The sequence below is a fragment of the Hypanus sabinus genome, chromosome 18, assembly GCF_030144855.1.
Source record: "Hypanus sabinus isolate sHypSab1 chromosome 18, sHypSab1.hap1, whole genome shotgun sequence".
Taxonomy (NCBI): Eukaryota; Metazoa; Chordata; class Chondrichthyes; order Myliobatiformes; family Dasyatidae; genus Hypanus; species Hypanus sabinus.
Window position 1 is genome coordinate 62,856,034 of NC_082723.1, and position 23,541 is coordinate 62,879,574.

The following is a 23,541-nucleotide window of genomic DNA, read 5'->3' on the forward strand; positions in this document are numbered from 1 at the left end:
TGTGTGTACTGTGTTTGGCAGTGTGTACTGTGTGTGTGTGTGTGTGTGTGTGTGTGTGTGTGTGTGTGTGTGTGTGTGTGTGTGTGTGTGTGTGTGTGTGTGTACTGTGTGTGGGAGTGTGTACTCTGTGTGTGGGAGTGTGTACTCTGTGTGTGTGTGTGTACTGTGTATGAGTGTATGTACTGTGTGTGTAGGTGTGTGTGTGGGTGACTTTACCACAGGAGGGGTGTGTGGGGATATGAGTGTGGTACTGCGGCTGTACAGCTGCTGGAAGTCTTGTTTACTGAGCAATTCCCATGGTGAAAGTGAGCTGAGATGATGCTGGTGTTTCCATGGAAACAGATGCAGTTGTTCAGCATCCACACTGCCTCTGATCACCACTGACAGAAGAAATAAAAGGCAAACCTTTGAACCGTGCACTCCCAGGCTTCCTGCAGTTCCATTGGTCTCCCTGCTGGTGAGATTGTGGACAAACAAATTTGCCTCTGTCCGAGACACTGAAGTCATAGGGTCACAGAAACAGGCCCTTCTGCCCATCTAGTATCTGCCAAGCTGCCTAGTCCCATTGATCTGCCTTCCATACCCCTCCCATCCATGTACCTATCCAAATTACAGCTCTTTGTCTCTTCATCTCTGCATTCCACTCCACTGGTTCCTCTTTTGGGCTCCTACAGCATTCAAACAAAGCCTGACAAGGCAGCTTACTGCTCTCTCGACTCAATATTGACTTCAGCAGCTCCACATTGTTCGAACGAAAGGGTACCGATCTCGGCACTGACTCAGTCCTTGACAGACATTCCCCAATTGGCAATATGCTTACGGTGTCCTCATTTATCTTGTACTCCTGGTATCTCACAACTCCAGCATTCCTTAGTCCTTCCTCTGACCATTTCCTTGCATTCACACCTCCCACAGTCAGCCCAGCGTATGACTTCACCCCTCTCTCAGCCAGACCAGGCCCACTGCCATTACTAATGACCCCATGAGCCAGCTGCCAGGCATTCCCTGGTTTAAGAAGGTAGAACACAGAGCATTATAGCAGAGTACAGGCCCTTCAGCCCACAATGTTGTGCTGACAATTAACCTACTTTAAAATCAATCTCATTCTACTCTCCTACAAGGCCCTCCATTTTTATATCATCCATGTGCCCATCTAAGAGTTTCTTAAATACCCCTAACATATGTGCCTCTTCTGCCCCCTCCACCCCAGCAGGGCACCCTCAGCATTCTCTGTGTAAAAAACTTACCTCTAACATCCCCCCATACTTACCCCCAATCACCTTAAAATTATGCCCATTGTATCAGCTATTTCCACTCTGGGAATATCCACTCAGGCTATGTCTCCTATCACCTTGTCTGGCTCTGTCATCCAAAGAGAAAAACTCTGGCTTGATCAAACTTGATAAAAGAGCTTTGACCGGTGACCAATCCAGACATCAGAAGGTTTGAGGGGAGCGAATTTCACTCAGGTCCACTGCCCGAGTAGAAAATGCAGCAGCGGTTCACGACAGCGAAAAGGAGCTTTGACCAGTGACCAATCGGTGTTTGGGATTGATTAGCAAGGGCAGATTAAAGGAAGGCAGGGGCAAGTGCAGTGGCCATCATCTGAGTAGACAGAGTCCGAGTGGTGATCATGTGGCTTGAGTTCTTCGAGGCTCCAGTGTCCCTGATGACACAACTGCACAAAGTGCATTCAGCTGCAGCTTCTAACAATCCACATTAAGGAGTTTGGAGATGGAACTGGGTGAACTCCGGATCATTTGTGAGGCTGAGTGGGTGATAGACAGGACATGTAAAGAGGTAGTTACACGCAAGGTGCAGGACACAGGAGAATGCGTGACAGTCAGGAAGGGGTTAAGGAGCCAGTGCAGAGTTTACCCCTGTGGTCAACCCCCTCAACAACAGCTATATCACTTTGGATACTGACAGGAGGGTTGTCCTAACAGAGGAAAGTCACAGTGGTCTGGTCTCTGGCACTGAGTCTGCCTCTGTGACTCAGAAGGGAAGGGGGAAGAAGAGGGACACTGTGGTGATAGGGGATTTGTTAGTTAGGGGAACAGCCAGGAGGTTTTGTGTATGAGAACAAGATTCCAAGATGGTATGTCGACTCCTGGGTGGCAGGGTCCAGGATATCTCAGTTCGAGTCCCCAGCATTCTTAAGTGGAAGGGGGAACAGCTAGAAGTCATGGTCAATGTAGGTACCAGTGACAGGGGTAGGGCAACTGATGAGGCTCTGCATAGGAAGTTCAGGGAATTGGATGCCAAGTTAAAGGGCAGGACCTCCAAGGTTGTGATCTCAGGGTTGCTACCCATGCCACATGTTAATGAGGCTAGAATTAGAAAGATAATACAGTTTAACAAGTGGTTATGGAGTTAGTGTAGGATGGAGGGTTTAAGATTTTTGGATCTTGGGACTCTCTTCCAGGGAATATAGGACATTTATAGAAGGGGCCATTTGCACCTGAACTGTTGGGGGACTAATATTCTAACAGGAAGCTTTGTTAAATGAGAGTTGCAGGGGACTGGGAACCAGAGTGCCAGAACAGTTAGTGGAGAAATTGTGGAGACAGATGTTGGTGAGACTTCAGTCAAAGTTAGGGATCAAAAGGTTGAGCATGGTGTGACTAGTGTCCTGAGCTGTGTATATTTCAATGCAAGAAGTATCGTAGGAAAGGCAGGTGACAGAGCTGAAGATGAGATGGCTGGTTTACAAACAGAGGCAATGTGTAATAAGGAGAGGCTGTTGATAGGAAAAAACTGCAATCAACTGGATGTTTTCCAATGTAAAAGGCGGACAAAATCGTAAAGGGTGAATACAGGGCTGAAGGTGTTATATTTAAATGCACGCAGTATACGGAATAAGGTGGATGAACATAACACAGTGGCAGTTTGGCATGTATGATGCTGTAGGCAACACGGAATCACGGCTGAAAGAAGATTATAGCTGGGAGCTTAGTGTCCAAGGATACACATTGTATCGAAAGGATAGGCAGGAAGGCAGAGGGAGGGCATTGTTCTGTGGCAAAAAGTAAAATCAAATCATTAGAAAGAGGTGACATAGGGTCAGAAGGTGTTCAATTGCTGCAAGAATAAAAAGACCTTGATACCAGCTGTATACAGACTACCAAATAGTAGTAAGGATGTGATCTACAAATTACAATGGAAGATAGAAAATGCATGCCAAAAGGGCAATGTTACTATAGTCATGGGGGGATTTCAATATGCAGGTAGATTGGGAAAATCAGGTTGGTGCTGGATTACAGGAGGGAGAATTTCTAAAGTGTCTGATAGTTTTTTTAGAGTAGCTTGTGGTTGAGCCCACTAGGGGATCAGCTCTTCCGGACTGGGTGGTGTGCAATGACCCAGATTTGATTACAGGGGTTAAGGTAAAAGAGCCTTTCTGGGAAAGTGATCATAATATGACTAAACTCACTCTGAAATTTGAGAAGGAGAAGCTAAAGTCAGATATATCTGCATGGCAGTGGAGTAAAGGGAACTGCAGAGGCATGAGAGAGGAGTTGGCCAGAATTGATCGGAAAAAACACTGGCAGGGATGAAATCAGAGCAGCAACAGCTGGACGTTTTGGAAGCAATTCGGAAGGCACAGGATATACATATCCCAAAGAGGAAGAAGTATTCTGAAGGAAAGATGACACAACTGTGGCTAACAAGGGAAGTCAAAGCCAACATAAAACCCAAAGAGAGGGAATTATAATAGAGCAAAGTTTAGTGGGAAATTAAAGGATTGGGAAGCTCTTCAAAACCAACCAAAGGCAACAAAAAAATCATTAAGAAGGTAAAGATGGAATATGAAAGTAAGCTAGCCAGTAATATTAAAGAGGATACCAAAAGTTTCTTCAGATACATAAAGGGTAAAAGAGAAGCAAGAGTGGATATTGATGGAAAATGATGCTGGAGAGGTCGTAATGGGGGACCAGGAAATGGCAGACAAACTGAATAAGTATTTTGCATCATCCTTCTTTGCGGAAGACACTAGCAGTATAGTGGAAGTTTCAGGTGTCATGGGGCATGAAACTAATTTACCATTACTAGAGAGAAGGTTCTTGTGAAACTGAAAGGTCTGAAGGTCGATAACTCACCTGGACCAGATGGACTACACTCCAGAGCTCTGAAAGAGGTAGCTGAAGAGATTGTGGAGGTATTAGTAACGATCTTTCAAAAATCACTTGATTCTGGAATGCTTCTGGAAGACTGGAAGATTGCAAATGTTACTTCATTCTTTACGAAGGGAGAGAGGCAGAAGAAAGGTAACTGCAGTCTGACCTCACTAGTTGAGAAGCTGTTGGAGTCAATTATTAAGGATGAGTTCTCAGGATACTTTGAGGTACATGATAAAAAGGGACATGGTTTCCTCAATGGAAAACCTTGCATGACAAATCTGTTGGGATTCTTTGGAGAAAAACAAGCAGGGTAGACAGAGGAGAAGGCCTTTGACAAGATGCCACACATGAGGCTTAACAAGCTACATACCCATGGTATTAATGGAAAGATACTGGCATGGATGAAGCAGTGGCTGATTGGCAGGAGGCAAAGAGTGGGAATAAAGGGAGCCTTTTCTGGCTGGCTGCCAGTAACTAGTAGCTTTCCACAGGGGTGTGTGTTGAAACCAATTCTTTTTACGTCATATGTCAATGATGTGGATGATGGAATTGATGGGTTTGTTGCAAAGTTTGCAGATGATATGAAGATAGGAAGAGGGGCTGGTAGTTTTAAGGAAGTAGAGAGGCTACTGAAGGACCTTGATCAATTCAGAGAATGGGCAAAGAAGAGGCAGATGGAATATAATGTTGGGAATTGTATGGTCATGCACTTTGGTAGAAGAGATGAAAGAGTTGACTAATTTCTAAATGGAGAGAAAATCCAAATAACACTGAGGCATGAAGGGATTTTTTGCAGGATTCCCAAAAACTTAATTTGTAGGTTACGTCTGTGGTGAGGAAGACAAAAGCAGTGTTAGCATGCATTGCAAGAGGACCATGATATACAGCAAAATTAAGGATGTAATGTTGAGACTTAATGAAGAACTGGAGCAGTTTGGGGCCCCTTCTCTTAGAAAGGATGTATTAAAACTGGAGAGGGTTCAAAGGAGGTTCACGAAAATAATTCCAATATTGAAAGGCTTGTTATATGAAGTGTGTTTGATGGCCCTGGGCCTGTACTCACTGGAATTCAGGAGAATAAGGGGTGACTGCGTTGAAAGTTATTGAATGGTGCAAGGCCTTGACAGACTGGGTGTGGAGAGGATGTTTCCTATGGTGGGAGAGCCTCAGAATAGAGCACTGTGCTTTTAGAATGGAGATGAGGAGGAATTTTCTTTTAGCCAGAGAGTGGTGAATCTGTGAAATTCTTTGCCATGGGCAGCTGTGGAGGACAAGTGTTTATGTATATTTAAGGCAGAGATTGATAGATTCTTGAATGGTCAGGGCATGGAGAGATATGGGGAGAAGGCAGGAGATTAGGGCTGAAAGGCAAATTGGATCAGCCGTGATGAAATGGTGGAGCAGATTCGATGGGCTAAATGATCTAATTCTTCTCCTGTTTCTTATGATCTTATTGTTAAAAACCACGTTGTCTAATCCAAGCAGCTTCCTGATAAATCTCCTTTGCACCCTCTCTAAAGCTTCCACATGAGCCAAACAGAATTGAACACAATATTCAATCTAACCAGGGTTTTATTGAGTTGCAACATTACTCCGCAGCCCTTGACCTCAATCCCTTGACTAACAAAGGCCAACACATCATACACCTGCTTAACAACTCTATCAACTTGCGCAGCAACTTTGGGGAATCCTTGAATATGGACTGCAAGATCCCTTTGCGCCAACATACTGTTAAACATCCTACCATTGATTTGCCATCAAATTTGACTTTCCAAAGTAAATCACCTGACACTATTCTGGGTTGTAATCCATCTGCCACTTCTCATCCCAGATCTGCATCTTGTTTATATCCCGTTGCAACCTACGATAACTCTCCGTGCTGTCCATGACTCCACCAAGCAAAATCACCAACCCACCCTTCCACTTTCTGATCCAAGTCCTTTGCTGTACAAAAATCACAAAGAGCCTGGGTTCCAGAAAACCACCAGCAATGGCTGGAGTTTCTGGGGACAATTGGAAGGTGCAGGATCCCAAATCCCAAAGATGAAAAAGTATCCTGAAGGGAGGATGAGGCACCCAGGATGTCAAAGATAGCATAACAGGAAAAGAGGCAGCATGTAATATTTACAAATAAGAGAAATTCTGAAGATGCTGGAAATCCCAGCAGCATACATAAAATACCAGGCAGCATCTATGGAAAAGAGTACAGTCAATGTTTTGGATTGAAATTCTTCAGCAGGACTCATGTAATATTGCAAAAAATTAGTGGGAAGCGAGAGGACTGGAAAGCTTTTAAAAACTTGGTTTAAGAAAATAAAGGAGGTGCATAGCAGGTGTCGGCAGGTAGGAACAAATGAGGTGCTTGAGGAATATAAGAAATGCAAGAGGAGCCTTAAGAAGGAAATTGGGAGGGCTAAACAAAGGCATGAGGCTGCACTAGCAGACAAAGTGACGAAGAGTCCTCAGTGTTTCGACATATATGTAAAGAACAAAAGGATAGCAACAGGAAAAAAATAAAATTTGGAAGATCAGATTGGCAATCAATGAGTCTAGCCTAAAGAGATAGTGGAGATGGATATTTTGCATCTGTATTTACTACTGATGGGCTCAGAGTCTACAGGGGTGAGGCAAAATAGCAGCTTTGAGGTCATGAACCCTAGACAGATTACAGAGGAGAGGCCGTTTGCTGTTTTGACACAAATTTAGGTGGATAAGTCCCCAGGGTGTAACAAGATGTTCCCTCAGACCCTGTGGGAGGCTAGTGCAGAAACTGCAGAAGCTCTAACAGAGATAATTAAAACATCTTTAGCCACGGGTGAGGTGTCAGAGGATTGCAGGGTAGCTAACATTGTTCTGCTGTTTAAGAAAGGTTCTAAAAATAAATGAGGAAATTATAGGCTGGTGAGCCTGACAGTAGCAGTGGGAAAGTTGTTGGAAGGTGTTCCAAGGGACCATATATATAACTATTTGGATAGACAGGATCAGATTAGGGATAATCAGCATGCATTGTGCACGGTAGATCATGTCTAACCAATCTTATGGAGTTTTTCAAGGAAGTTACCAGTAGAATTGATGAAAGTAAGATGTAGTTGCTGTCCGCATGGATTTTATCAATGTCTTTGACAAGGGAGGTTGGTCAAAAAGGGTCCATCAATTGGCATTCAAGATGAGGTAGTAAATTGGATTAGGGATTGGCTTTGTGGGAGAAGCCAGAGAGTGGTAGTGGATGATTTCCTCTCTGACTGGAGGCCTGTGACTAATGGTGTGCTGCAGGGATCGGTGCTGGGTCCTTTGTTGCTTGTCATCTATATAAATAATCTGACTGATAACATGGGAAAGTGGATCAGCAAATTTGCGGATGACACCAAGTTTGAAGGGGGTCATGGACAGTGAGTAAGATTATCAAAGCTCGCAGAGGGATCTGGACCACCAGTTGGAAAAATGGGCTGAAATCTGGCAGACAGAACTTAATGCAGACAAGTGTGAGGTGTTGCACTTTGGGAGAACCAACCAGGGTCCTACACAGTGGATTGGTAGGGAATTGAGGAGTGCAATAGAACAAAGGGTTCTGGGAACACAGGTCCATAATTCCTTGAAAGTGGCATCACAGATAGATAAGGTTGTAAAGAAAACTTATGGCAAATTGGCCTTCATAATTAAATGCATTGATTACAGGATTTGGGATGTTTTGCTGAAATTCTATAAGATATTGGTGAGGCCTAATTTGGAGTATTGTGTGCAGTTTTGGTCACCGATCTACAGGAAGGATGTGAATACAGAGAAAATTTACAGGGAAATTGCCAGGACTTGAGGACTGAGTTATAAGGAAAGATTGAATAGCTTAGGACTTTATTCTCTAGAACGTAGGAAAATGAGGGGAAATTTGATTGAGGTATGCAAAATTATGAAGGGCATAAATAGGGTAAATGCAAACAGGCTTTTTCCACTGAGGTTGGGTGAGACTACACCTAGAAGTCACGGATTAAGGCTGAAAGGTGGAACGTTTAAGGGGAACATGAGGGGGATCGACTTCACCCGGAGGTGGTAAGAGTGTGGAATGAGACGCCAGCACAAGTGATGGATTTGGATTTGATTTCAAAATTGAATAGAAATTTGGAAAGGTACGTGAAGGGGAAGGGTGTGTAGGGCTATGATCCAGGTGCAGGTTGATGGAACTAGACCAATTAATGGTTCAGGATGGACTAGGCATTCCAAAGGGTCTGTCTCAGTGCTGTTGTGTTCTATGACTCTAACCAACCACAGGCAACTAAAAGATCCAGAAAGGAAGAAAGCCTGGTAATATGAAGGTAAGTTTGCCAATACTTTTTAAAGAAAACACCAGAAGTATTTTTCAGATACAGCATATGCAGAATAAAAGAGAGGTGAGAGTGGATATCTGACCACTGGAAAATAATGTCAGCAAGGTGGTAACGGGGAACAAAGGAATGGCGGACAAACGTAATAAGTATATTGCATCATTCTTCACTGTGGCAGACTCTGGCAGTATGCCAGAAATTCAAGAGTGTCAGGGGGCAGTAGTGAGTGTAGATGCTATTACTAAAGAAAAGGTGCGTGGGAAGCCGAAAGGTCTGAAGGTAGGGTAAGTCACCTGGACCAGATGGACTACACCCCAGGGTTCTGAAAGAGGTAGCTGAAGAGTTTGTGGAGGTATTAGTAATACTTCAAGAATCTTTAAGTTCTGGAGAACCGAAAAGTTACAAATCTCACTCCACTCTTGAAGAAAGGAAGGAGGTAGAAGAAAGGAAATTATAGGTGTGTTAGCCTGACCTCAGTGGTTGGTAAATTGTTGGAGTCCATTATTAATGATAGGGTTTTGGGGGTACTTGGAGGCACATGATTAAATAGGCCAAAGTCAGCATGGTTTCCTTAAGGGGAAATCTTGCCTGATAAGTTTGTTGGAATTCTTTGAGGGAATAGCAGGCAGGATAAACAGAGGAGAATCAGTGCATGTGGTTTACTTGGATCATCAGAAAGTCTTGATAAGGTGCCACACATGAAGCTGCTTAACAAGATTAGAGCCCATGGTATTACAGGAAAGATACTTGCATGGATAGAAGACTAGCTGACCAGCAGGAGGCAACGTGTGGGAATAAGAAGGGTCTTTTCTGGTTGGCTACCAGCGGCTAGTGGTGTTCCACAGGGTTGATGTTGGGGCTGTTTCTTTTCAAGTTGTGTGCCAATAACTTAGATGTCTCAATTAATGGCTTTGGATGATATGAAGATAGGTGGAGGAGCAAGTAGTGTTGAGGAAGCAGGAGTCTGTAAAAGGACCAAGACAGATTGGAGGAATAGGCAAAAAAGTAGCAGATGGAATACAGAGTCAGGAATTGTATAGACATGCACTTTAGTAGTAGGAGAAAAGGATAGACTATTTTCTAAATGGGGAGAATATTCAAAAATCAGAGGTGCAAGTGGACTTGGGAGACCTCGTGCAGGATTCCCTAAAGGTCAACTTGCAGGTTGAGCCGGTGGTGGGGAAGGTAGTGAGGATGGTAATGTTGGCATTCATTTCGAGAGGACTAGAATATAAGTGCTGGTATTTATAGGGCATTGGCTGGACCGCACGGAGTATTGTGAGCAGTTTGGGCCTCTTATCCAAAAAGAAGGATATGCTCGCATTGGTGAAAGTTCACAAGAATGAATCTGGAAATGAAAGGATTTATGTACTATATGATGTCTCTTGCCCTGATCTCACTGGAGTTTAGAAAAATGGGGTGGTGGGGAGATCTCATTGAAACCCGCTGAACGTTTAAAGGCCTAGATAGAGTGGATGTGGAGAGGATGTTTCCTATCGTGAGTGAGTCTTCTAAGACCAGTGGGCACGGCCTCTGAATAGAGGAATGCCCATTTAGAACACAGATGAGAAGGAATTTCTTTAACTAGAGGGTAGTTAAGCAGTGGAATTTATTGCAGCAGACATCTGTGGAGGCCAAGTCATTGAATATACATTAAATTCTGGTTAACTGGGCTATTATTTAATCGGTCAGCTGCTTATTTCAGACAACTCTTAAAGAACAAAAATTAAACGAGAAAATAGCCAGGATTCACTTCATTTATTTGGGACACAAAGTCACTGACCGTTGCCGAACAGTTTCTAACTAGTGTCAGTTGTGTGCACTTGCACAGTTGTTAAACACTACACTGTGCTTCAAGTGAACAATTTTAAAATACATCTGTTGTGTGCACTCGTGTTCAAAAGCAGTGATTTTTTTTGTCACTGATATTTGTGAGAAATAAGCAGTTAGACAGTTCAGAACTGTTTTGCTCACTGCAGTTTCAGGTATTCAAGTTTAAGACCATAAGGCCATACGATATAAGAGCAGAAGTAGGCCATTCAGCCCATCGAGTCTGCTCCTCCATTCAATCATGGGCTGATCCAATTCTTCCCTTCATCCCCACTCCCCTGCCTTCTCCCCATAACCTCTGATGCCCTGGCTAATCAAGAACCTATCTATCTCTGTCTTAGATACACCCAATGACTTGGCCTCCACCAAATTCCACAGATTTATCAGCCTCTGACTAAAGTAATTTCTACAGATCTCTGTTCTAAATGGATGTCCTTTAATCCTGAAGTCATGCCCTTTTGATCTAGGATCCCCATCATAGGAAATAACTTTGCCATATCTAACCTGTTCAGGCCTTCTAACATTCAGAAAGTTTCTGTGAAATCCCCCCTCATTCTCCTGAACCCCAGGCAATACAGCCCAAGAGCTGCCAGACATTCCTCAATATGGTAACCTTTTCATTCCTGGAATCCATTCTTGTGAATCTTCTCTGAACCCTCTCCAATGTCAGTATATCCTTTCTAAAATAAGTATTGCACACAATACTCCAAGTATAGTTTCATGAGTGTCTTATAGAGCCTCAATATCACATCCCTACTCTTATACTCTATTCCTCTAGAAATGAATGCTAACATTGCATTCGCCTTCTTCACCACCAACTCAACCTAGAGGTTAACCTTAAGTGTATCTTGCACAAGGACTCCCAAGTCCCTTTGCATCTCTGCATTTTGAATGTTCTCCCCTTCTAAATAATAGTCTGCCTCTTTATTTCTTCCACCAAAATGCATGACCATACACTTTCCAATATTGTATTTCATTTACCACTTCTTTGCCCATTCCCCTAAACTATCTAAGTTTCTCTGCAGGCTCTCTGTTTCCTCAACACTACCCGCTCCTCCACCTATTTTTTTATCATCAGCAAATTTAGCTACAAATCCATTAAGCCCATAATCCAAGTCATTGACATACATTGTAAAAACCAGCAGTCCCAACACCAACCCCTCTGGAACTCCACTGGTAACCGGCAGCCAGCCAGAATAGGATCCCTTTATTCCGACTCTCTGTTTTCTGCCAATCAGCCAATGCTCCACCCATGCTAGTAACTCCCCTGTAATTCCACGGGATCTTATCTTGCTAAGCAGCCTCATGTGCAGCATCTTGTCAAAGGCCTTCTGAAAATCCAAGTACATCACATCTACTGCATCTCCTTTGTCTACCCTGCTTGTAATTTCCTCAAAAAATTGCAGTAAGTTAGTCAGGCAGGATTTTCCTTTCAAGAAACCATGCTGGCTTTGGCCAATCTAGTCATGTGCCTCCAGGTACTCTGTAATCTCATCCCTAACAATCGATTCCAACAACTGATGTCAGGCTAACAGGTCTATAGTTTCCTTTTTGCTGCCTCCCACCCTTCTTAAATAGCGGAGTAACATTTGCAATTTTCCAGTCATCCAGTACAATGCCAGAATCTATTGATTCTTGAAAGATCATTGTCAATGCCTCCACAATCTCTCCAGCTATTTCTTTCAGAGCCCAAGGGTGCATTCCATCAGGTCCAGGAGATTTATCCACCCTCAGACCATTAAGCTTCCTGAGCACCTTCTCAGTCGTAATTTTCACTGCACAAACTTCACTTCTCAGACACTCTTGAATGTCTGGTATACTGCAGATGTCTGGTACACTGTGAAGACTGATGCAAAATACACATTCAGTTCTTCTGCCATCTCTGTGTCTCTCATTACAATATCTCCAGTGTAATTTCCTATTGGTCCTATATCAACCCTCAACTCTCTTTTACCCTTATATACTTAAAAAAGCTTTTAGTATCTTCTTTGATATTAGTCACCAGCTTCCATTCATAATTCATCTTTTCCTTCCTAATGACCTCCTTAGTTTCCTTCTGCAAGTTTTTAAAAGTTTCCTGATCCTCTATCTTCCCACTGGCTTTGGCTTCCTGTATGCCCTCTCTTTTGCTTTTACTTTGGATCTGACTTCACTTGTCAGCCACGGTAGTGTCCTTCTTCCATTCGAAAATTTCTTCTTACTTGGAAAGTACTTGTCTTGCACTTCCCTCATTTTTCGCAGAAACTCCAGCCATTGCTGCTCTGCTGTTCTTCCTGGGAGTGTCCCTTTCCAGTCAACCTCGGCCGGTTCCCCTCTCGTGCCATTGTAATTTCCTTTCTTCCACTGAAATACCGACACATCGGAATTTAGTTTCTCCTTCTCAAGTTTCAAAGTGAACTCAATCATATTGTGATCACTGTTCCCTAAGTGTTCCTTAACCTTAAGCTCTCTTATCACCTCTGGATCATTGCACAACACCCAATCGGGCACAGCCGATCCCCTAGTGGGTTCAACAACAAGCTGTTCTAAAAAGCCATCCCTTAGACATTCTACAAATTCTCTCTCTTGACGTCCAGTACTGGCCTGGTTTCCCCAATCCACTTTCATGTTAAAATCCCCAACGATTATCATGACATTGCCCTTCTGACATGATTTTTCTATCTCCTGCTGTAATTTGTAATCCACATCCTGGCTGCTGTTTGGAGGCCTGTATAAAACTGCCATTAGGGTCCTTTTACCCTTAACTCAACCCATAAAAACTACACCTTCCGATCCTATGTCATCCCTTTCTTTTGGCTTGCAGGTGCCAGAGTGAAAATGAAATGATTTCATTACTTCAACAAGTTAGGGACAACAAATTTGAAGGTATTAACAATCATCTTGAATGTTACAATGAAAATGAATTATTTAGAGGATGCAATCTTTCACAGCATTATATGAAGGCAGTCCATTATCTGTACAAGGTGACTGCGCTGATTTTGTTCATTTACAGATAAAAGAATGTAACGCGGATTAATTCCTCTGTTGATTAAGTATTAATACACAGTTTTATAGTGTGGCATCCATTAGTCTCGCGAGACCATGGATCTGTGCCCTCTCCAGGGCGCAGGCCTGGGCAAGGTTGTATGGAAGACCGGCAGTTGCCCATGCTGCAAGTCTCCCCTCTCCACGCCACCGATGTTGTCCAAGGGAAGGGCAAAGGCCGATACAGCTTGGCACCGATGTCAGCTCAGGAGTTGCCAGAACGAGGTTGAAGGTAACGTTGGACTGCCTTAGGGACTCCAGCTCCGGATTTGTCCTCAGGGTTTACTCCCGAAGACTTTTCCATAAGCGGGTCTGGCCGCAAGGCAGCGGAGGTTTGAAATCAGAGATTTCCCTCTCTTAGATGGACTGACTTCCCAGGCTGACAAGCTTCATCTACCCAAAGCACTGGTTTTAAGGCACCAGGACCCACCTTCGTCCCTTCTCCTGTCAGTAGAAACAGTTCCGCCAGGCTTAGAGGCTAAGCCACACGAGAAGGTCAGGAGTTGGACTTGGTTGTCAGAGGCCATTTGAGGCGCACGCCGTGAGGAGCACTTTTCGACAGTGGGACCTTGTCTGCATTACCACTCCTTGGCTTGACAACCTTGGAACCAAGGTTTATAGTACTGTAGTAGTATTGGTACTGTTCTAATTTGTTCTGTATTTCATTTTAACACATGATTTGTAACTTAGTTTGTCTTTTTATATCTTTTTAGCTACTTCCATGAAATTTCAGCTAATTGGGGTAGCCAATTAATTGGGCCAAAATATACTGATCCCATTTAACCAGAATCCACCGTATTTAAAGCGGAGGTTGATAGTTTCTTGATTAGTCAGTGCGTCGAAAGCAAGAGAACAGGGTTGAGAGGGATAATAAGTCAGCTATGATGGTGGAGCAGGCTCAATGGGCTGAATGGCCTAATTCAGCTATGTCTTAATAGTCTTAAGGTCTAACACCACTGGTCACCAAACTACAGACATAATACACCCCACCTACTACCACTTTATGCCTTCTATGAGCAAGCCATTTCTGAATTCTCATAGTCAGGTTTCCCTGGATCACATAGCTCCTGACTTTGTGAATGAGCCTAGCATGGGGAACCTTATCAAATGTCTCACTAAAATCCATATACACGGCATCCACTTCTCTACCTTCATCAATGTGCTCTCCACATCCTCAAATAATTTAATCATGCTTTTGAAGTATGACTTACCTCTCACAAAGCTGAGTATCCCAAATCATACTATGCTTCTGCAAATGCTCATGAATCCTGTCTCTAAGAATCTTCTCCAATAATTTGCCCACCACTGAAGCAGGTCTATAATTCTTCGGGTTAACTCTACTCCCTTTCTTGAACAAAGGAATAACATTTACCACCCTCCAATCATCTGATACTACTTCTGTGAGGATCATCGCCAAAGGGGCAGCATTCTCTTCCCCTGCCTCCTGTCCGGCCTGGGGATTTACCTATCATCAAGTTTTTTTGAAGCTCCAGCACATCTTCCTTCGTAACGTTTACACGTTATATCAGTCTATATGACTCTGTCCTCACAATCATCAAGGTCCCTCTCACTGGCAAATACTGAAGCAAAGTCTTCATTAGGGGCTTCCCCCACCTCCAGGCATGTGTTTCTTCTTCAATTCCTAATTGGTCCAGCCACCCCCCTGCTCTTTACATATGTGTAAATGCCTTGGGTTCAGCTTTTTTCTTGGGAAAACACTATTTCTCTCCCTCTGTTCACCCTTCTCTGATCAGACAGATAAATCAAAAACCAGGGAGCATGTACTACCAGGCTCAAGGATAGCTTCCACCCTGCCGTTATATGACTATTGCATGGTTCCCTAGTATGATAAGGTGGACTCCTGACCTCACACTCTGCCTCGTTCTGACCTGTACCCTATTATTTCCCCGCGCAGAACTTCCTCTAAAGCCGTTTGACTTTATGCTACGTTCTGTGTAATGAATTGATCTGTACGAACAGTATGCAAGATAAACTTCTCACTGTACATGTGACATTCATAACCCAATTCCAGTGCCAGTTCTGGACAAAGATACCATCAGAAAAGGGATGAAATGTCGTGAGTTGAAGTGTCCCCATCTGAACTCTGGAATAAGAGCAATGCCAAAAGTAATACTAATTAAATTATTTTTTTAAACTGCAGATGCCAGAAATTTGAAATCAAAAATTGGAGGGCACAAGATGCCCTTTAGGTCCCTTTTAAAGCTGGACTGTCCCACCTCAAAACTGTGCCCTCCTTATCCCTGACATTTCCTCAAGATTCTATATACCTTTATAAGGACTTCCCTCAATTAATAAACTCCTGACCTTCCTAACTACTCCCTATAACTTAGGCTCTCGAGTCTGGGCGATGTACTCATAAATGCTCTTTTCACTCTTTTCAGCTTATTGATGTTACAACAGGACTGAACTGTGCATGTAACTTCAACGGCAGTTTCACCAGCATCTTACACAACTGCAACATAATATTCCAACTTTTATACTCAAGCCAAAAAGCCTTCTTCACCACCTTGACTACCTGTGACTGCACATTCAGGGGACCATGTACCTGTACTCCTGGATCCCTCAGTTCTATAACTCTCCCCTCATTTGACTTCCCAATATTCAATATCTCCTGATGAAGGGTCTTAACCCAAAATGTTGACTGTTTACTCTTTTCCATAGATGCTGCCTGGATGGCTGAGTTTCTCCAGAATTTTGTGTGTCTTACTTGGATTTCCAGCATCTGCAGATTTTCACTTGTTTGTGATTCAATATCTCACCCTTATCTGAATTGAAATCCTTTTGACATGTCTTGGCTCACAGATACAGCTGATCAAGATCCCTCTGCAATTTTTGATGACTTTCTTCATTGTATATTATGTCTCCTATTTCCATCTTACATCTGGTCATGTTGTAACTTTCTGGAACTATCAAACACTCTATCTTCAGATAACACAATCTTTCCTCCCATCTACATCAGAATCTTGTTCCTTCCCTTTCTGTGTAAAGCCTGTTCTGCTGAACACTAGCACCTTATCCCACTGGCCACACGGTGGCTCTTGGTTTCAGATTTTGAGCCACCCGGACACTTCCAGGATTGCTCATCTGAAACATTGTGTTTCTTCTTCCATGGATGTTGCCTGACCTGCTGAGTGCTTCCAGCATTTTCTGCTTTTCCGATGGGAACGAAGGTCATGGGAAACATGACCACTGTATGTTTCTATGTAATCATTCTATGCTCCTACACATTTCATCTCTACTGTTCACTAGGCCAGGACTCCCACTTCTCTTAAAGAAATGAAGCATCGTTGAAATCTTATACTGACGAACCCAACATTTATTCTTCCCCACAAGTGGAGACACTGTTGGAAACTTTGTGTGATTGCATTATCTCTCCAATCTTTTGTTCACAATGCAAGGGGTCTATTCTGCAATTCCTTCCTGGAGCAAAACCTTTGGCAACATCTTTGCAACTTCTTTCACATTGATCCAGAGTCTACAGACTCTTTACTTGATGTGGTGGTCAGGACTACCTGTGGTTTTCCGAGCATTGTCCAGTATAAATTTCCCCTGATATACCTGTTTTCAGTCCCTGCGCTCTACAAATAACTGGTTCTCCGTTTGTCCATACATCCAAATGTCATTGCTTCACAGAGACACAGAAAACATGGAGCCAGGCCCTTTGGCCCAAATGGCCCATGCCAACTGTGTTGCCCAGTGAGCTAATCTCATAGAACTGTATACATCTACTACATATCCAGATGGCTTTTAAACATTTGCTAATATGCCTGCCTCAGACTGTGCTACAAAAACACCCTCTTGCTTAACATCAGCAAAACTAAAGAGCTGATTATTGACTTCAGGAAGGGGAAGGAGGACAAACAAGCTCCAGTCTATGTTGTGGATCAGTGGTGGAGAGGGTCAGCAGCTTTAAATTCTTGGGTGTTAGCATATTGGATGACCTGTCCTCAGCCCAGCACATAGATGCAATCATAACAAACGTGCATTAAAGTCTTTACTTTCTTAGGATGTTAAAGAGGTTTGGCTTTTTACCAAACACTCCAACAAGGTTGTACAGATGTTCGATTGAAAGTACCCAGACTGGTTTATCATGGTCTGGTTTAGCAATCTGAATGTGCAGGAATGTAAGAAGTTGCTGAAAGTCATCGACTTTGCCCAAGCACCACGGGCACATCCCTCACCACCAGAGGTACCATCTACAGGAGGCACTGCCTCAAGAAAGCAACATCCATCATCAAAGATCCCCAACATCCAGGCCAAGCCATCTTCTCACAGCAGGAGGTGCAGAAGCCGGAGATCCCACACCATCTGGTTCAAAGAACAGCTACTTCCCTTCAATCATTCGGTCCTTGAACCAACCCGCACAACCTTAAACATTACCTCAGTACAGCAACACAATGACACTTGGCACTAAATGGGCTTGTTTTGTTCTTATTGTGTTTCCTTGTATTAGGGCACCCCTGACTCTCTTATGTTCCAGGAATAAAATCCTAGCCTGTGAAATCCCTGCTTGCAACTCGGGCCCCAGAGTCCAGGGAAGATCCTGGTAAATCTTTTCTGCACCCTTTCTAGATTAATAGTATCTTTCCTATAACAAAATGTTCCCATAAGACTGCATACAGTACTCCAAATACAGCCTCAGTAATCTTTTATATAACTGCAACATAACTTCCCATAGTCCGTTCCCTGAGAGATGAATCCCTTCTTTGCTCTTCCCCCTGTGGAAATCTATCTGTAACCCTGAGGTCTTTATGAATTTATGACTTTTGTTAAATGTAACATGACAAACTGGAACCTGTGTGATCCCAGGATGCTCTGCTGCTCTGCTAGTTTGTTGACTTGTTTGGATGGAAGTCTTGCAAGAAGGGTGTGTGTGTGTTTTATAGCAGGGTGTGTATTTTATGGCAGGGAGTGTTTTGACAACAGAGAAAAACAGGACATAGCTGTTGGTGGGGGTGAGATGCCTCTAATTAAAGACAAACATGACTTATGTAAGACCGATGCAGATAAGGAAGGAATGCAATTAAGGACGAATTACTGGACTCCTGTTAGTGTATAAAAAAATTATCAGTTTTGAGCTGTAAGATTGAAGCTATCTGCCAACCACTTAACTGATGGAGGTGGACTTTCTCTTGCAAGTAATAAGTGTGCTGATAATTTGACCCGTTCTGAGCTTGCTGCAGTCTGTTACTGTGTATTAGAAGAACTAGCTGAATGGTACACGGCAACCCCATATCTACCTGCAACATCGCTTTCTGTGAAACGTGCACTTATCCTCCTAGTTTCTTCTGTTCTATAACACTCCATAGGGACCTTTCGTTCCCCGAATAAATCCTAGTCTGGTTTCATCTCCCCAAAACAATACCTCACACTTATATGGATTGATAGTGATTTACCACGTCCTCAGCTCAAGTACCAAGCAGACCAAGATCCCATTGTACTTTTTTATATGGAGGAATTTAAGGTGGGGGTTATATGGGAAGCAGGGTTTAAGGGTCTGCACAACATTGTGTTCTACACTACCTACAACACCATCAAAGTCAGTATCATCCAGAAACTTACTAATCATGCCTATTGCATTCAAATCCAAATTATTTACACAAATGACAAACAACAGGTGTCCCGCACCGCCCCCTGCGTCACACCAGTCGCAGAAACACCCTTGACCATCACCTTCTGCTTTCTCCCACTGAATCCAATCCGCTATCTCACCCTGGATCCGCAGGATCCAATCTTCCTGACTAGCCTGCCATGACAGACTTTGGGAAAGGACTTCCCAACGCTCATTTACGTTTATAATTTCCGATAACTGCGATCAAAAGCTGGAATTAACTGCTCACTCTCCGGCTTTCGCTCACAAGCTTTTTAAGGTGGGAACTTGCGGGGAAAGTAGATTAATGGATCTTTCGATCTAATAGGACTAATTTCGTCGGTAGGAGCCCCGTGCCAGACCCTCCGTGAAGACGGATCGGGTAACACCGAGGGGAAACCCAGAAACTAGATTCGGTGTTGACGACGCGAGTCGGGAAGGCGGTTAACGCCGGTATGAGTTCGCCGAGGATTAGTGGGTGCTGCCGGGGGATCTCAGTGAGCCGGGCGGCATCAGTCTGACCCGGAACGCCGACTGTCCGTGTCCCCCCTCCCCCGCAAATGCTGAGTCCCTCCAATTTCCAGCACCTGGGGGCCACCGGCGTGACGGGAATCGATTTGATTTAGTGTATAACATCAGACTATATAAAACACAAGTGAGCCACGGTGAGGATGGAGCGCCACTGCATTGTCTCTGAAAGGTGCTGCCGGGAGCGGGGTCTTTATAAACTAGATAAATCGCAGAGGTAGCCGAGAACAGCAGCGGAGACGGATGCTCATGCTTCGCAGTACAGACGCCATTGCCGTTCGAAATCTACTCCGAGCTCCACTGACCAAGTACCTTTCCCATATAAACGGGCATGGACTCGGCAATTACTATCCGAAACACTTCACAGTGTTGAACACCCCACGGAGGCATGCGAACACAAGGCAGGCAACAAGGCATGCTCGGACTTGCGTTAATTATACTGCACCAAACGCTCCCATACGCGAGCCCTCGAGGTCCAGGCGATTCCGCAGCGGCGAAGGTGGGGATTTCTGGGACCAATTGCAACCCCGGTTTGAGCGCAGCTGAAGGGGAGCAGCTGGGGTGGGTGGGTGGGTGGGGGGGGCGAGTCAGTCTTCGAAAGCGAGTCTCCTCCAGGCACAAGAGGCTGAACGATGCCGAAGTTGCTTGGCGCGGATGTCGCTAGTGGCGCTTCGCGGCGCAGGTGTTGGAAAGTGCAGGCGTTGCCCGGGGCTGATGTCGCACGGCGCTTCATTGCCCCGCACGCCACCCAGGGAGTGGGATCGATCCTTATCCTCGCGGTTCGGGGGGTTACAGTGCTCTCGGTCCCTTTCCCTGACTATTGGGAATGCGATACTCTGGAGTTGGAGAGTGAAGCGAGGCTCGGGGACAAAGTTCCGACAGTATCAGTCACAGCCTTTCTACGCTTGGTGGAGATAGATGATGGGACAATAATAATCACACATAGCCGGAACGTCAGCGACCGCAACCCTCTCGTCTGGCGTTTTTCCACTGAGCGCCTGCGGCTCTCATTAAACTCCTGATGTTCATGTGAGGAGTTCCGAACATCTCACCGAGCTGACCGCGGAAAGCGGAGTCGTTGTTCTCCACGCCTCCACATGACTTACCCTGTGGCAGCCTTCACCGCCCAGGACGCTCCAGAAAAATCCAGCAAATGTAGCTCGGATCACGGGAATGGTCGCTCCTCTCCGCACTTGTGCGAATTTAGTAGAACGCATGCAGGTTAATGCAGTTAATGTTGCAAACTCGGTACTGTTATAAAGAAATGTTCACTCAATAGCTTTTTTAACATTGCCAGCGAAAGAATGAGTTGTTTAAAAACATTTAAACAATTCAAACAAATGGTCAGGTTGTTAAGAAATGTTCTTGGAATCACCGAAGAAAGTCTCGGTTGGACCATGTCGCGGGTAACCTGGCGCGTTGCTATCTGTTCGAAGCCGGCACTCAAGAACTGTCAACTGTTGACGAATGGCTTCGGCTCAAAATCACAAGAGCATAAGTTATAGGGGCAGAATTAGGCCGATCTGACAACTGAGTCTTCTCGCGGCTGATTTATTACCCCTTTCAACCCCAATCTCCTGCCTCCTCATAGTAACCCTTAGTTTACCAAAAGAACTATTAACCTCACTTTAGTCGGCAAGTTAACTTGCAGCTTTATGAAACTGTGATTAGACAGTTAACGCGTGCGGTTCTAGTCGCCCCGGTATAGGAGTCTTTGGAGTTTACCAGGACACAGTCTCAATTAGAGGGCATAAGATATAGGAGGAGAACCAGGCCATTTGGCCCATTGGGTCTGCTAGACCATTTCAACGGGGCTGATCCATTTCCCTCTCAGCCCCATCTCCTATCTTCAACCAGCAACCCTTCACACCCTGACTAATCAAGAATCGATCAACCTCTGCCTACAATATACCCAATGACAGCCTTCACAGCCACCTGTGGCAACTAGCTCCATAGATTCACTCTCTGACTAAAGAAATTCCTCCTCATCTCTATCCTAAAGGGATGTCCCTCTCTTCTGAGGTAGGGCCCTAAAGTCCTAGATTCCCCCACCATAGGAAATATTCTCTCCACAGCCACTCTATCTAGACTTTTTAACATTCAATAGATTTCACTGAGATCTCCTCTTATGCTTCTGAATTCAGGTAAGCATAGGCCCGGAGCCATCCATCAGTCCTTATATGGTAACCCTTTCATTCCCAGAATCATTCTTATGAACCTCCTCTGAACCCTCTCCGATGTCAACACATCCTTTCTTAGATAAGGGACACAAAACTGCTGACAATACTCCAAGTGAGGCCTTACTAAAGCCTCAAAATTACATCCTTGATTTTATATGAGAGGAGATTTGATAGAGGTATACAAAATTATGATGGTTACAGATGGGGGTAAATGCAAGCAGGCTTTTTCCACTGAGGTTGGGTGGGGCTACAACCAGAGGTCATGGGTTGAGGGTGAAAGGTGAGAAGCTTAAGGAGAACATGAGGGGAAACTCCTTCTCTCAGAGGGCCGTGAGAGTGTGGAATGAGCTCCCAGCACAAGTGGTGCGTGCAAGCTCGATTTCAACGTTTAAGAGAAGTTTGGATAGGTACATGGATGGTAGGGGTATGGAAGACTATGGTCCTGGTGTAGCTCGATGGGAGTGGGCAGTTTAAATGGTTTCAGCATGGGATGATGGGCCAAAGGGCTTGATTCTGTGCTGTACTTCTCTGTCACTCTATAACTCTATATTCTAGTCCTCTGTAAATGGATTCTAACTTTGCTTTGCCTCCCTCACCAGAGACTCAGCCTGCAAATTATCCTTCAGGGAATCCTGTGCAAGGACTCCCAGGATCACTTGCACCTCATATTTTTGAATTTTCTCTCCATTTAGAAAATAGTCCATACTTTTATTTCTCCTACCGCAGTGCATGACCGTACACATCACAAAACCATATTTCTTCTGCCCTTTCTTTGCTCATTCTCCTGATCTGTCCAAGTCCTTCTGCAGCCTCCCTGCTTCCTCAATGTTACCTGCCCCTCCACCTATCTTCGTATTGCCCACAAACCTGGCCCAAAAGCCATCAATTCCATCATCCAAATCACTGACATCCAGCATAAAAAGAAGCAGTCCCAACCCAGACTGCTGTGGAACACCACTAGCCACTGGCAGCCAAACAGAAAACGCTGCCTTCATTCCCACTCTTTGCCTCCTGTCAATCAACCAATGCTCTATCAATGCTAGTATCCTTCCTGTAATACCACATGTTCTTAATTTGTTAAGCAGTGCCCTGTGTAGCACCTTGTCAAAGGGCTTCTGAAAATCCAAGTACACAACATCCACTGATTTTCCTTTGTCTATTTGGTTTATTATTTCTTCAAAGAATTCTAACAGATTTGTCGGGCAAGATTTCCCCTTAAGGAAACCATACTGACTGCAGCCTATTTTATCATGTGCCTCCAAGTACCCCGAAACCATATCCTTAACGAGAAGTTGGCCAAACTTGAGTTGTTTTCTCTGGAATGACAAAAGCTGAGGGAAGATTATAAGAGAGAGAGTAGTGTTTTCATATAGTTGAAATGTCTAATACCAGAAGGCATGCATTTAAAGTGAGAAGAGATCTTAGGAAATGTGAGGGGAAAGTTTTTACACAGAGAGTGGTGGTGTTATGTTTTGTAAATCCAAAATGAAAAAAAAACTAATTAAAAGAAAGACACAGGACCAAGGATGCAAGTTAAACTTTGAATTTTACTTTAAAGGGATATATGCACTTATCATATGGTAGTGTCATGACATATGCAATTCATGTATTTTTACATATAAATTATTTAAATGAACAAGAATGCTTAATCAAATAATATATTTGCAAATATTACTGAAATATTAAATACACAACACTCTTTCATTCCTAGCTATAAACTCGATAGAGAATGTATCTCAACTATACGTGCAATATACTACATAAAACAACAACTAGACAGACCTCCATAACCAAGTAGATTTTAACTTGTCCCATTCTGGCCTGAAGATTTAATCACTATGAAGGATTTCTTATTCTTGTAGGATAATGTCTTTCCTGAAAAGAAGGTCACAGTATTTCGTAGGTGAGACTTGTGAATGTGAAAATAATCT

At 43.9% G+C, this 23,541-nt stretch overlaps 1 protein-coding gene across 7 annotated transcripts in view; it reads right to left on the reverse strand.

The window, feature by feature from the left end:
* LOC132407666 (uncharacterized) overlaps window positions 1-20,896 on the reverse strand; it is a 41,924-nt gene extending 21,028 nt beyond the window's left edge. Inside the window, exon 1 of one of the 7 annotated variants that reach the window (XM_059994499.1) lies at window positions 20,537-20,896. In XM_059994499.1, the coding sequence (XP_059850482.1) occupies window positions 20,537-20,647 (111 nt within the window). In that variant the 5' untranslated portion in view covers window positions 20,648-20,896. The other 6 variants (XM_059994496.1, XM_059994495.1, XM_059994497.1 and 3 more) reach the window with 6 other exon arrangements.
* Between the last annotated feature and the right edge of the window lie 2,645 nt (window positions 20,897-23,541).